The 13,935-nt window shown below is 61.3% G+C and overlaps 2 protein-coding genes and 2 non-coding genes across 4 annotated transcripts; 1 reads left to right on the forward strand and 3 right to left on the reverse strand.

The window, feature by feature from the left end:
- Positions 1–2,015: 2,015 nt before the first annotated feature.
- Positions 2,016–8,058, reverse strand: RPS11 (ribosomal protein S11). The gene is made up of 5 exons (XM_054073207.1): positions 7,932–8,058; positions 6,190–6,321; positions 6,034–6,109; positions 4,415–4,544; positions 2,016–2,192 (listed from the first exon to the last, which is right to left on the reverse strand). Exons 1-5 carry the CDS (start codon positions 7,944–7,946, stop codon positions 2,069–2,071), a joined length of 477 nt encoding a protein of 158 aa, XP_053929182.1. The 5' UTR covers positions 7,947–8,058; the 3' UTR covers positions 2,016–2,068.
- Positions 4,127–4,209, reverse strand: LOC128851032 (small nucleolar RNA SNORD35). Its single transcript, XR_008448321.1, has one exon. It is a non-coding gene; the product is annotated as a small nucleolar RNA SNORD35 (small nucleolar RNA).
- LOC128851033 (small nucleolar RNA SNORD35) lies at positions 5,881–5,969 on the reverse strand. Its single transcript, XR_008448322.1, has one exon. It is a non-coding gene; the product is annotated as a small nucleolar RNA SNORD35 (small nucleolar RNA).
- Positions 8,059–8,840: 782 nt separating the features above from the next.
- Positions 8,841–11,049, forward strand: LOC128853730 (fibroin heavy chain-like). Its single transcript, XM_054080786.1, has 2 exons — positions 8,841–9,014; positions 9,125–11,049. Exon 2 carries the CDS (start codon positions 9,466–9,468, stop codon positions 11,047–11,049), a length of 1,584 nt encoding a protein of 527 aa, XP_053936761.1. The 5' UTR covers positions 8,841–9,014; positions 9,125–9,465.
- The last annotated feature ends 2,886 nt before the right edge of the window (positions 11,050–13,935 follow it).

Below are 13,935 nucleotides of genomic sequence, written 5' to 3' on the forward strand. Positions count from 1 at the left end.
ATGCACGAAATCACCCCAAAAATTCTCCAAATCCACCCCAGAAATCCCCCCTGGGACCCCAGAATCCCCCCCACAGCGCCTACATCGCAGTGAGGGGAGGGGGGACGACAGAGTGAGGACCCCCCCTGGGACCCCCAAACCTCACACCAGGACCCCAAAATTCCACCAAATCCTCCCCAAAATCCCCCCTGGAACCCCCCCCCCCCCCCCATCACACCCATTACACCACGCATTGCAGGGGGGCGGCACACAGTGAAGAACCCCCCAAAAATCCACTCTGAACGCCCCAAAAATTCACCCCAGGACCCCCAACCCCCCTCACATCACAGCTCCTGCATTGCAGCGGGGGGGGGGAGGGGGGAGGAACTGAGCAAGGACCCCCCCCGGGACCCCCAAACTTCACGCCAGGACCCCCAAACACCCCCCCAATATCCCAAAAATCCACCAAATCACCCCAAAAATCCCCCCTTGGACACCCAACCCCCCCCCAAACCCGCATCGCATCCCCTTGCGCCACGCATTGCTGGGGGGGGGGGGAATCGGAGGTGGGGGGGGCTGCACAGAGTCAGGACCCCCCTGGGGACCCCAAAAATCCACCAAATCCCCCCCAAACCTCCCCCCAAAATGCCCCAACTCCCCCCCTTTGTAATTTATTGGGGCGCGCTGGGCGCTGGGGGGGGGCCGGGCAGGACCCGGGCGGGGGGGGTGCATGGGGGGGGAGCGCCGCGCAATAAAGGGACAGACTGGAACCAACTGGGAGTCACTGGAGCCAACTGGGGGTCACTGGGGCAGCTGCAGCTGAAGAGGGGGGGGGCACTGGGGTCCCAGACTGGGGACCGTACTGGGCCTGGATCTGAGACACTGGTGGCCCATACTGGGGAATCGGGGGCATTGACTGGGGAGACTGGGGCCTGGACTGGGAACACTGGGGCAGACCATACTGGGGATACTGGGACTGGATCTGGAGACACTGGTGGCCCATACTGGGGAATCGGGGGCGACCCACACTGGGGACACTGGGGCCTGGACTGGAGAGACTGGGGCGGACCATACTGGGGACACGATCTGGAGACACTGGTGGACCATACTGGGGAATCGGGAGTGGACTGTGGACACTGCGGCAGCCACTGCCGCTGCCCATACTGGTCCCAGTGCTGGTGCCCATACTGGTGTCCCTGCCTGCTCTGGTCCCAGTGCCGCTGCCCATACTGGTGTCCCGGCACATACTGGTCCCGGTGCCGCTGCCCATACTGGTGTCCCTGCCCGTACTGGTCCCACTGCCGCTGCCCATACTGGTGTCCCTGCCCGTACTGGTCCCAGTGCTGCTGCCCATACTGGTGTCCCTGCCCGCACTGGTGCCAGTGCCCATACTGGTGTCCCTGCCCATACTGGTCCCAGTGCCGCTGCCCATACTGGTGTCCCTGCCCGCACTGGTCCCGGTGCCGCTGCCCATACTGGTGTCCCTGCCCGTACTGGTCCCAGTGCCGCTGCCCATACTGGTGTCCCTGCCTGCACTCCCAGCCGCGGCTCCCTGGTATCCCGGGCCATTCCCAGCCACCTGTGGGTCCGGAATCCCAGGATCGGGGCTGGGATCCCGGGATTGAGGCTCTCCCTGCCCTCCCTCCCGGTTCTCCCTCGCGGGATCTCTTCCATCCCCTCAGAATTCCAAGCGGCCGCCTCTCCCTGCCTCATCCCACCCTTCCTTGCGGATGCTCCGCAGCATCCGCCTGGATCTGCTTCCCGGCAGCGATTCCTGCTCCGTTCCCATCTCCACCAGGTCGGGACTGAGCCAGAGCCCTGGGATCACTCCGGGATCCCATCCCATTCCGCTCCTGCTCCCCAATTCCCAGCATATAAAGGATCCGTTTGAGGCTTCTCCCATCATGGAGAATCCCAGGATATAGGAGGATGGAATCCCTCACGGCTCGGAGTGAATGGGAACCCCCCGGTCTTCCCTCCTCCAAATGGAAAACCTGGAATCCCAGGACCAACCCTGTCAATCCCAGGCTACCCCAGAGTGTCTCCAAAGCTTTTATTCCTCTCCTGCCCGGCTCCGTTCCCAACGTTTTCAGAACTTCTGGAATTGCTTCTTGGTGCCGGCGGCCTTGGTGACCTTGAGGACGTTGAAGCGCACGGTCTTGCTGAGCGGACGGCATTCCCCGACGGTGACGATGTCTCCGATCTGGACGTCCCTGGAAAAGACAGGGCCGGGATCTCAGTGGCTCCCAGTGTTCCGCATGGCCGGGAACAGCCTCGGACATGGGAAGGTCCATTTTTATGGATGAGCGTCCCTAAAAGGCGTCATGATCCACATTGGGATTAGATGAAGTGCTGAGGGACATGATTTAGGGAGTGTTAGGAATGGTTGCACTCGATGATCCAATGGGTCCTTTCCAACCTTGTGATTCTGTGGGATGAGGCTGTAACGGGAATACAGGGAACCCTCAGCAAGTTTGGAGGCGACACTGAGCTGAGCCGGGCAGGTGCCACCCCGGAAGGGCGGGATGGAGAACCTCAGGAGGATCAACCACGCCAAGAAGGACCTGGAGAAGTAGGGCTGGAGAACCTCAGGAGGTTCAACCACGCCAAGGTCCTACCCCAGGGTTGGGGCGATCCCCGATTTCAGCGCCGGATGGGGGATGATGGGATGGAGAGCAGAGAAGGCCTTGGGGCGCTGGGGAGGAGGAGCTCGAGAGGAGCCCCCCCGTGTCCTGGGCTGCACCCAGAGCAGCGTGGCCAGCAGGGAGGGACGGGATTCTGCCCCTCTGCTCCGCTCCACGGACACCTCAGCCAGAGGGTTGGGGCACGGCCGGAATCCTCAACGCAAGGAGGAGATGGAGCTGTTGGAACGGGAACGGAGGAGGCTCCAAAGGTGATGGGAGGGCTGGAGAACCTCCCGACGAGGACAGGCTGAGAGCGTTGGGGTTGTTCAGCTGCAGAAGAGAAGGCTCCGAGGAGACCTCAGAGCAGCTGCCAGTATGGAAACAGCCTCCAAGAAAGTTGAGGAGGGGCTGTTCCCAAAGGCTCGTGAGGATGGGACGAGGGGGAACGGGGATAAACTGGAGAGGAGAAGATTTAGACTCAACCTAAGGAGGAATTTCTTCCCCATGAGGGTGGGGAGGGACTGGAACAGGTTTCCTGGAGCAGTGGTGGTGCCCCATCCCTGGAGGGGTTCCAGGCCGGGTTGGATGGGGCTCGGAGCCGCTGATCCAGCGGGAGGTGTCCCTGCCCATGGGGCTGGGTGGCACTGGATGGGCTTTGAGGTCCCTTCCAACCCAACCACTCCATGATTCCATGATCTTTAAGGTCCCTTCCAACTCAAACCATTCTACGATTCTCTAATACCACATGGATGCGTCCGTGGGAGGTGATGGCCACAGTCACCGCTTGGGTCTGGACTCATCCCTGCTCTGAAACAAGTCAGGATTGGAGCAGGAAGTGTGGCAGCGGAGCAGCCTTCGCCATTCCAGGGAGGATCAGGATGGAGACCTCCCAGGAACAACTTTCCCTGCCAGCGATGGGATCTGCGGGAGCTACGGCATTATTAACAGTCTCCTACAGCTGCCGCTGGAATTACGGGACGCATCCCAACATCCGTTCATATTCCGGCTGCTTCAGTTTCATAGGAAACCCGGCTCCGGGGGATCCGCTGGAGAGCAAGCAACCCCCCCACCCCCAGCTGGGGTCCTCGATGTGGATCCTGCCTCCCCATCCCTGGGAATCCAGGATTAAGGTTGGAAAGAGCAAATTGGGAGCTATTGGTTTTGCCCCCAGGACACAGCTGCCGGAGGGAAGCGTTCCCTCATTCCAGAGAAACACACGGAAGAGCAAAGCATTCCTGAGCAACACCCTTCTCAAGATCCCTTCCCAAAAGCTGGAATGACACATGCCCGTCAGCAACCGCAATCCCTTCCCGAGCACCGCGGGCTCTCTCCCACTGCCCGGAATCCCTTCCCGAGCACCATGGGCTCTCCCACTGCCCGGAATCCCTTCCCGAGCACCGCGGGCTCTCCCACTGCCCGGAATCCCTTTCCGAGCACCGCGGGCTCTCCCACTGCCCAGAAGTCCTTTCCGAGCACCGCGGGCTCTCCCACTGCCTGAAATCCCTTTCCAAGCGCCGGATCCGCTTCCTGGTTCAGCAGCTGCCACTGGCAGTGTCAGCAGCCCTGTGGGCTCTGCAGACCATCGTGAGTTCAGACATCATCACCAGGAAGCGGATTCCAGATCGGAAGCAGCACCAGAAACGCATCCGTCACATCAGTGGAGTTGGGACATGACCGGGAAGTGAATTCTGGGTCGGAAGCGGCACCGGCAGCACAGCCTCGCTCCTGTGTGCACGCTCGCTGTGGTTCCCAGCTAGGGAGCACAGTAGGGCAGTGTCTGGCGTTCCCGGCATTCCCGGCTCCGTACCCACCTGAAGCAGGGGGAGAGATGCACGGACATGTTCTTGTGGCGCTTCTCAAAGCGGTTGTACTTCCGGATGTAGTGGAGGTAATCCCGGCGGATGACGATCGTCCGCTGCATCTTCATCTTGGTCACCACGCCTGGAAAACACAGAGGGGACACGGCGGTGAGGGCTGGCACCTGCCGACCGCCATTCTGGCTGGAGGTTGGGGTCGGAATCGGCAGGAACGGAGCATTTTGGGAGAGGCGCCCACCAAGATGAGCGGAATTCGACACCTGAAGGCAGCATCGGCCCAAAGCATTGGATGGTTTGGGTCGGAAGGGACCTCAAAGAACATCCAGTCCCACCCCTGCCGTAGGCAGGAACACCTCCCACCGGATCAGGGGCTCCAAGCCCCATCCAACCTCGCCTGGAACCCTTCCAGGGATGGGGCAGCCACCACTGCTCTGGGAAACCTGTTCCAGTCCCTCCCCACCTGAACAGGAGAACATTTCTCCCCAAGACCTTATCTCAATTTCCCCTCTTTCAGCTCAAAACCATTCTCGTCGTCCCATCCCTGCACTCCCTGATCCAGAGCCCCTTCCCAGCTTTCCTGGAGCCCCTTTCCACACAGGAAGCTGCTCTAAGGTGTCCCTGCAGCCTTCTCTTCTCCAGGCTGGACAACCCCAACTCTCTCAGCCTGTCCTCATATAGGAGGTGTTCCAGCCCTCACATCATCTCCGTGGCCTCATCTGGACTCACTCCAACAGCTCCATGTCCTTCCTGTGCTGAGGACTCCAGAGCTGGATGCAGGGTCCAGGTGGGGTCTCACCAGAGCGGAGCAGAGGGGCAGAATCCCGTCCCTCCCTGCTGGTCCCACGGCTTTGGATGCAGCCCAGGACACGGTTGGTTTTTGGGTGTGAACGCACGTTGCAGCTCACGTGGAGCTTCTCCTCTCCAGCACCTCAATTCCTTCTCCTCCGGCTGCTCCCAATTCCTCCCTCAGCCTGGAGCTGTTTGGGGTTGCCCTGGTGCAGGACCTGACCCTGGCTGAACGTCACGAGGTTCTCCCACACCCATCCCAGTGTATCCCAGGCCAACCCAGCCCCTTCCAGTCCCTCCCACCCCAGTTCAATCCCATCCCCTCCTGGTGTGACAACCGTCCTGCTCAGCTTGGTGTCAACTTCACTATTGACGAAGACCTCAGACAGTGCTGGTCCCACCACTTGTCACCCACCTCACCCGGACATCGAGCCGCTGACCCCTAATTCCCGGGATTCCTCCTCGTTCATGTCACCCATCAGCAGGAATTCTCCCCGGGAGAGGTTTTCCAGAGGGAGAATGCTCCCCATGCACCATCTGAGCTGCACCAACACCCAAACCTCAATCCCAAACCCCGTTCCTTCTCTTTTTTTTACGCCCTGTGATCCCGGAGCTGACGCTTCCCACATTCCCCGCATGATCCAGGCAGGAAAACTGCCAGCAGCTGGTCCTCGGAGCCGGCATCAGCAAAGCCACATGTGGCGTTGTCGTCAGAGCCTCGCGGGACTCGGCAGACCATCGTGAGATATCGGCATCATCTGCAGCTCCGGGACCAGCACCGCAGCCTCTCGGCCGGATCGCATCCAGCGGGGGCCACGAGCACTCACCAGAGAGGATGCGGCCGCGGATGGAGACATTGCCGGTGAAAGGACACTTCTTGTCGATGTAGGTGCCCTCGATGGCCTATGGAAGACAAAGGGACGGTGACGCCGCAGCCGGCGCTCCAAGGAGACGGCGCCAGGCCCGGCAACGGCCGTGCTCACCTCCTTGGGGGTCTTGAAGCCGAGGCCGATGTTGCGGTAGTAGCGCGGGAGCTTCTCTTTGCCACCCTCACCCAGCAGCACCCGCTTCTTGTTCTGGAAGATCGTCGGCTGCTTCTGGTAGGCGCGCTCCGTCTGCCGAGACACATGATAGCACCGGAGTCACCAGAGCTGGGCACCGCCGGCACCCAGAGACCCCCCGGAACTGCCCACAGCCCCTTGCCGGAGCGCGGGGCACCTGCGTGCCTCCCGTCTGGGGTGTCCTGGGGGTCCCTAGGGGAATTTGGGGGGGGTCTGGGGGGTCATCCCAGGGGCTCTGGGGGAGTCCTGGGGGTCCCAGAGTAGTTTTGGGGGATCCAGGAGTGCTCCCAGGGGGTCTGGGGAGTTTGGGATGTCCTGGGAGTCCCAAGGGAGGGCGGTCTGGGCAAATTGGAGGGCGTCAAATGGGCTCCAGGGGAGTTTGGGGATGGTCCCAGGAGTGTTTAGGGGGGTCTGGGGGTGGTCCAAGGTTTGGGAAATGCTCCTGGTGGTTTTGGGGCAGATCCTTCTGATCTTAGAGGTCCTGGGATGAGGAGGCTGGGGACGAAGGCTCTGATGTCGGGGGTCCTGGCACTTCTGAGGGGGGTGCCAGTGATGCTGGGGGTCCCAAGGGGTTCCCTGGGACGTTGAGAGGGGGTCCTGGTGATGTTTGGGTCCCTGGGGGTCCCTTGTGAGGTTAGAGGGGTCAGGGGGGAGTGTCCCTGTGATTTGGGGGTCCGGTTGCGTTCCCCATGATGCTGAGGGTTCCGTGGTGTTGGAAGGTTATTAGGGAGTTTGGGGGGTGCTGTGATTTGGGGGTCCCGGGGTGTGTGTGTCCTGTTTAGGGTCCCTTTGATTCTGCGGGTCCTGGCTGGGAGGTCCTGCGGGAAGATTGGGGGTCTTGAGGGGGGATTCCCAGAGTTTGGGGGTCCTGGTTTGGGGGGAGGCTGTGATTTGGGGATCCCGGGGGTGGGGAGGAAGGTCCCGTTTGGGGGTCCCTGTGATGCTGGGGCTCCCGGAGGGGAGTTTCCACAGTGTTGGGGGGCTCTAATGGAGTTTAGGGGTCCTGGTTTGGGGGGAGGCTGTGATCTGGGAGTCCCCATGATGCTGGGGCTCCCAGAGGAGGGGGTCCCAAGGTGTTTGGAGAGCTCTTAATGGAGTTGAGGGATCCTGGTTTGGGGGGTCCCCGTGATCTGGGGCTCCTGATAGTGGGAGGTCCTTGTTTGGGGGGTCCCTGTGATCTGGGGCTCCCGGGGGGTGTCTGACGGTGTTATGGGGATCTTAGGGGAGTTCAGGGCTCCTGGTTTGGGGGGGAAACTGTGATTTAGGGGCCCCGGGGTGTGGGATCCCGTTTGAGGAGGGTCCCGTTTGGGGTCCCCGTGATGCTGAGGCTCCCAGGTGAGGTCCCGCGGTGTTCGGGGGTTCTATGCGGACTTTGGGGGTCCTGGTCAGGGACGAGGACTGTGATTTGGGGGTCCCGGGGTGGTGGGAGGGTCCCGTTTGGGGTCCCGGGGGGGAGTCCCGCGCTGCTGGGGGGTTCTCGGTGGAGTTTGGGGGCCCTGTTTTGGGGGGAAGCTGTGATCTGGGAGGCCCGGTTAGGGGAGGCCCTCTGATATGGGGGGTCCTGGGGTGGGTGGTCCCGGTTGGGGGGTGGGGGGTCTCGGCAGGGTCCCAGGGTCCCCTGTGATCCCGGGGTGGCCCCGGCCCGGGCCTCGCGCAGCGCCCACCTGCGTGTCCGCCATCTTGGCGCGCGCGGAGCGGAAAGGGGAGAAACGGCACGCGGCGGCGCCTAAAGGGGAGGGGAAACGGAAGTGACGTCACTGCGAGGCGGGGCACTCCTCGGTATAGGTAGCGCCTGCGAGGGCGGAAGTGGCTACACGGGGAGGCGAGGCATTTCCGCCCAAACCGCGACGGCACTGAGTGGAATGGGCAGAAGTGACGTCACGGGAGGGCGGCAACTGCCCCCCCCACAGGGTCCGAGCGGGAGAGGGCGGGGCCGCCATTACCGCCTCTGCCCCGGTGCCGCCGGTGCCTCCAGTATAACCAGTACCGCCTCTGCCCCAGTGCTGCCGGTGCCGCCAGTATGACCGTTACCGCCTCTGCCCCGGTGCCCCCAGTATGACCGGTACCGCCTCTGCCCCAGTGCCGCCTCTGCCCCAGTGCCGCCGGTGCCCCCAGTATGACCACTACGGGACTGTGCCCCGTTACAGCCAGTGCCCCCAGTATAACCAGTGCCGCCAGTATAACCACTGCCTACAGTGACCCCCAGTGTCCCCCAGTTCCCCCATTGCTCCCAGTTCCCCAATTGTCCCTAGTGCTCCCAGTGCTCCCAGTTACCCAGTCCCCCCAGTGCTCCCAGTGCCTCCAGTGTTCCCCAGTGTCCCTCATTGTTCCCAGTGCCCCCAGTGCCCCCAGTTCCTCCATTGCCCCCAGTGCTCCCAGTACCCCCATTGCCACCCGTGCTCCCAGTGCTTCCAGTTCCTCCATTGCCCCCAGTGCTCCCAGTGCCCGCAGTTCCTCCATTGCCCCCAGTTCCCCCAGTGCTCCCAGTGCCCCCAGTTCCTCCATTGCCCCCAGTGCTCCCAGTGCCCCCAGTTCCTCCATTGCCCCCAGTTCCTCCATTGCCCCCAGTGCTCCCAGTTCCCCCAGTGCTCCCAGTGCCCCCAGTTCCCAGCCTGCGCTCCCCTGGGTGCCGCGGTTGCCCGGCTGCGCCCGCGTTGCCAGCTGCGCGTGCCGGGAGCCCAGGGACCGCGGGCATCGCATCGGGTGTCGCATCCGGATCAGGTTTGGGGATCGGGTGTCGGATCCAGGTGCTGAGCGTCGGGATCGGGTTTGGGAATCAGGAGCCAGGATCGGGTCCCGGGATCAGGATCAGGTTTGAGGATCAGGAGCCGGGGCTGGGATTGGGTGTCGGATCCAGGTGCTGAGCGTCGGGATCGGGTTTGGGGATCAGGTTTGGGGATCGGGTCCCAGGATCGGGTTTGGGGATCAGATTCCAGGTGCAGGATCGGGTGCTGGGATCAGGTTCTGGGTTGGGTCCCAGGATCGGGTGCAGGACTGGAATCTGGGATCAGGTGCCGGGGTCAGGTGTGGGTGCTGGGATTGGGATCACATGCTGGGATTGGGTGTCAGGATCCGGTTCGGAGAGCAGGTGCTGGGAACAGGGATCAGGATCGGGTGCTGGGCTTGGGGGCTGGGACTGGGCACCGGGATCAAGTTTGGGGACTGGGAGCTGGGATCGGGTGCAGGATTGGGCACGGGATGCTCAGTTCAGGATCAGGATTGGGTCCCAGGATCAGGTACTGGATTCAAGTTCTGGGAACAGGTTCCGGGTTGGGTGCTGGGATCAGGTGCTGGGATCGGGAGCCAGGATCCGGGTTGGGTGCTGGGATCGGGTGCTGGGATCTGGAGCCAGGATCTGGGTTGGGTGCTGGGATCGGGTGCTGGGATCAGGAGTCAGGATCCGGGTTGGGTGCTGGGATCGGGTGCTGGGATCGGGAGCCAGGATCCGGGTTGGGTGCTGGGATCGGGTGCTGGGATCTGGAGCCAGGATCTGGGTTGGGTGCTGGGATCGGGTGCTGGGATCAGGAGTCAGGATCCGGGTTGGGTGCTGGGATCGGGCGCTGGGATCGGGAGCCAGGATCCGGGTTGGGTGCTCGGTTCAGGATCAGGATTGGGTCCCAGGATCAGGTACTGGATTCAGGTTCTGGGATCAGGTTCTGGCAGCCGGTGCAGGATCAGGTGCCGGGATCAGGTTCCGGATTGCGTACCGGGACTGGGAGCCGGGATCAGTTGTGGGTGCTGGGTTCAGGATCAGGACCGGGTCCCGGGATCCGGTTCAGGGAGCGGGTGCTGGGCTCCGGTGTTGGGTCACATCCGGTGCTGGGATCAGGATCAGGAGCTGGGACCGGGCACCGGGATCGAGTTTGGGGATTGGGAGCTGGGATCCGGTGCAGGATTTGGGTGCTGGGATCAGGTTTGGATCCCGGGATCTGGTTCAGGGACTGGATTTGGGGATTGGGTGCTGGGATCAGATTTGGGATCAGGTTGGGAATTGGGTGTCAGATCCAGGGACTGGGATTGGGGTTGGAGACCAGGACCAGGGCTGGGGAGCGGGCGCCGGGAGCGGGCGCCGGGATCAGTGCCGGGTGCCAGGGCTGGGATCGGGAGCCAGGATGGGATTTGGGGATCGGGTCCCAGGATCAGGTGATGGAATTGGGTCCCCCAGGATCTGGCTCGGGGACTGGGTGCCAGGTTTGGGCACCGGGACTGGGAACCAGAATCGGGATCAGGATCCGGCGCTGGGATTGGGCACCAGGATTGGGATCAGGATCCAGCGCTGGGATTGGGCACCAGGATCAGGAACGACAATTGGGATCAGGATCCGGCGCTGGGATTGGGCACCAGGATCAGGAACCAGAATCGGGATCAGGATCCGGCGCTGGGATTGGGCACCAGGATTGGGAACCAGAATCGGGATCAGGATCCAGCGCTGGGATTGGGCACCAGGATTGGGAACCAGAATCGGGATCAGGATCGGCGCTGGGATTGGGCACCAGGATCGGGATCAGGATCCAGCGCTGGGATTGGGCACCAGAATCGGGATCAGGATCCAGCGCTGGGATTGGGCACCAGGATCAGGAACCACAATCGGGATCAGGATCCAGTGTTGGGATTGGGCACCAGGATTGGGAACCAGAATCGGGATCAGGATCAGGTTTGGGGTTGAGATCGGGTGCTGGGATCGGGTCCTGGGATTCAGTGCCGGGACAGGGAGCTGGGATTGAGTGTGAGGATCGGGATCCAGAACCAGGATCGGGATCGGGTGCGGGGATCGGGTGCTGAGGCTGGGTTGGGTCCCAGGATCGGTTGCTGGGATCAGGTGTTGGGATCGAGTTCTGGGATCGGGTGTTGGGATTTGGGCTCAGTCTGGGCTCAGCGCCGCCCCTCCGGCACAGGATGCCGGGGCTGCGCTCCCTCCTCTCCCGCTGCCGGATTTGGCCCTGTGGATCCATCGGCATCGCCGGCGGGAGGTGAGCCAGGATTCCAGGCCGGGACCACCTGATCCGAGGGTCACCGGCACCCAGGGCCCCATCCTGACCGGGATCCGGTGCTGCCAGTGGCAGCTCAGCACCGGGACCGATGCCGGGATCGGGGTGGGGGTCAGGGATCGGGTGCTGGGATTGAGTGCTGGGAGTGGATCCCAGGATCAGGGCTGGGATCCGGGTCCAGGACTGGGGTTGGGGTTGGGTTTGGTGACTGTTTGCCAGGACTGGGGTTGGTGATCAGGTTTGGTGATTGTCAGGATTGGTGCCGGGATCCGGTGCCGGGACTGGGTTTGGTGATCGGGTTGGGGTCCAGTTCGGTGATCGGTTGCCAGGATCTGGTTCCAGGATTGGATTTGCGATTGGGTTTGGTGATTGGGGTTAGTGGTTGGGTTTGGTGGTGGGGTTTGGTGGTTGGTTACCAGGATTTGGTTTGGCGATGGGGTTTGGCGATGGGGTTTGGCGATGGGGTTTGGCGATGGGGTTTGGCGATGGGGTTTGGTGATGAGGTTTGGTGATGGGGTTTGGTGATGGGGTTTGGTGATGGGGTTTGGTGATGAGATTTGGTGATGAGGTTTGGTGACGAGGTTTGGTGATGGGGTTTGGTGATGGGGTTTGGTGATGAGGTTTGGTGATGGGGTTTGGTGATGAGGTTTGGTGATTGCATTTGGTGATGGGGTTTGGTGATGGGGTTTGGTGATGGGGTTTGGTGATGGGGTTTGGTGATGAGGTTTGGTGATGGGGTTTGGTGATGGGGTTTGGTGATGGGGTTTGGTGATGGGGTTTGGTGATGGGTTTGGTGATGAGGTTTGGTGATGGGGTTTGGTGATGGGGTTTGGTGATGAGGTTTGGTGATGGGGTTTGGTGATGGGTTTGGTGTTTGGTTGCCAGGGTTTGGTTTGGCGATTGGGTTCCGTGACTGTCCCAGGTGATCTTGAGTGCTATCATGAAGCACATGCAAGAGAACCGGGTGATCAGGCCCAGTCAACACGGGTTCACCAAAGGCAAGTCTTGCCAAACTAACCTGATCACCTTCTATGACAAAGTGACTCAACTACCGGATGAGGGAAAGGCTGTGGATGGAGTCTTCTTGGACTTCAGTAAAGCCTTTGACACAGTTTCTCACAGCATTCTGCTTCAGAAACTGTCTGTCTCTGGCCTGGACAGGCGCACACTCTCCTGCCTTGAAAACTGCTTGGATGGCCCCGAGAGTGGTGGTAAACGGAGTTAACTCCAGCTGGAGGCCAGTTACAAGTGGGGTTCCCCAGGGCTCGGTGCTGGTCCGGCTCTGGTCAGTGTCTTTATCAATAACCTGGATGAAGGCATTGAGTGCACCCTCAGCAAGTTTGCAGATGACACTAAGCTGGGAGGAAGCGTGGATCTAATCGAGGGTAGGGAGGCTCTGCAAAGGGATCTGGACAGGCTGGACTGCTGGGCCGAGACCAATGGGATGAGGTTTAACAAAGCCAAATGCCGGGTCCTGCACTTGGGGCACAACAACCCTGTGCAGTGCTACAGACTGGGGGAAGAATGGCTGGAGAGCTGCACAGAAGAGAAGGACCTGGGGGTGCTGGTTGACAGCCGACTGAACATGAGCCAGCAGTGTGCCCAGGTGGCCAAGAAGGCCAATGGCATCTTGGCTTGTATCAGAAATGGGGTCACCAGCAGGTCCAGGGAGGTTATTCTCCCTCTGTACTCAGCACTGGTGAGGCCGCACCTTGAGTACTGTGTTCAGTTCTGGGCCCCTCACCACAAGAAGGATGTTGAGGCTCTGGAGCGTGTCCAGAGAAGAGCAACGAAGCTGGTGAGGGGGCTGGAGAACGTCTGACGAGGAGCGGCTGAGAGAGCTGGGGTTGTTTAGCCTGGAGAAGAGGAGGCTGAGGGGAGACCTTACTGCTGTCTAAAACTACCTGAAAGGAGGTTGTGGAGAGGAGGAAGCTGGCTTTTTCTCCCAAGTGACAGAGGACAGGACAAGAGGGAATGGCCTCAACCTCTGCCAGGGGAGGTTCAGGCTGGACATCGGGAAAAAATTTTTCACGGAAAGGGTCACTGGGCACTGGAACAGGCTGCCCAGGGAGGTGGTTGAGTCACCTTCCCTGGAGGTGTTTAAGGGACGGGTGGCTGAGGTGCTGAGGGACATGGTTTAGGGGGTGTTAGGAATGGTTGGACTCCATGATCCAATGGGTCCTTTCCAACCTGGGGATTCTGTGACTCTGTGACCCAGTTTGGTGATTGGGTTTGGTGCTGGGGTTCGGTGATGGGGTTTGGTGCCGGGGTTCAATGGTGGGGTTCAGTGCCAGGGTTTGGTGATGGGGTTCAGTGATGGGGTTCGGTGATGGGGTTCGGTGATGGGGTTCGGTGCGGGGGTTCGGTGATGGGGTTCGGTGATGGGGTTCAGTGATGGGGTTTGGTGATGGGGTTCAGTGCCGGGGTTCGGTGATGGGGTTTGGTGATGGGGTTCGGTGATGGGGTTCAGTGATGGGGTTCGGTGCGGGGGTGCGGTGATGGGGTTCGGTGATGGGTTTCAGTGCCGGGGTTCGGTGATGGGGTTCAGTGATGGAGTTTGGTGATGGGGTTCAGTGATGCGGTTTGGTGATGGGGTTCGCTGATGGGGTTCGGTGATGGGGTTCAGTGATGGGGTTCGGTGATGGGGTTCGGTGATGGGGTTCAGTGATGGGGTTCGCTG

This window comes from Cuculus canorus, chromosome 1 (assembly GCF_017976375.1).
Source record: "Cuculus canorus isolate bCucCan1 chromosome 1, bCucCan1.pri, whole genome shotgun sequence".
Classification (NCBI taxonomy): domain Eukaryota; kingdom Metazoa; phylum Chordata; class Aves; order Cuculiformes; family Cuculidae; genus Cuculus; species Cuculus canorus.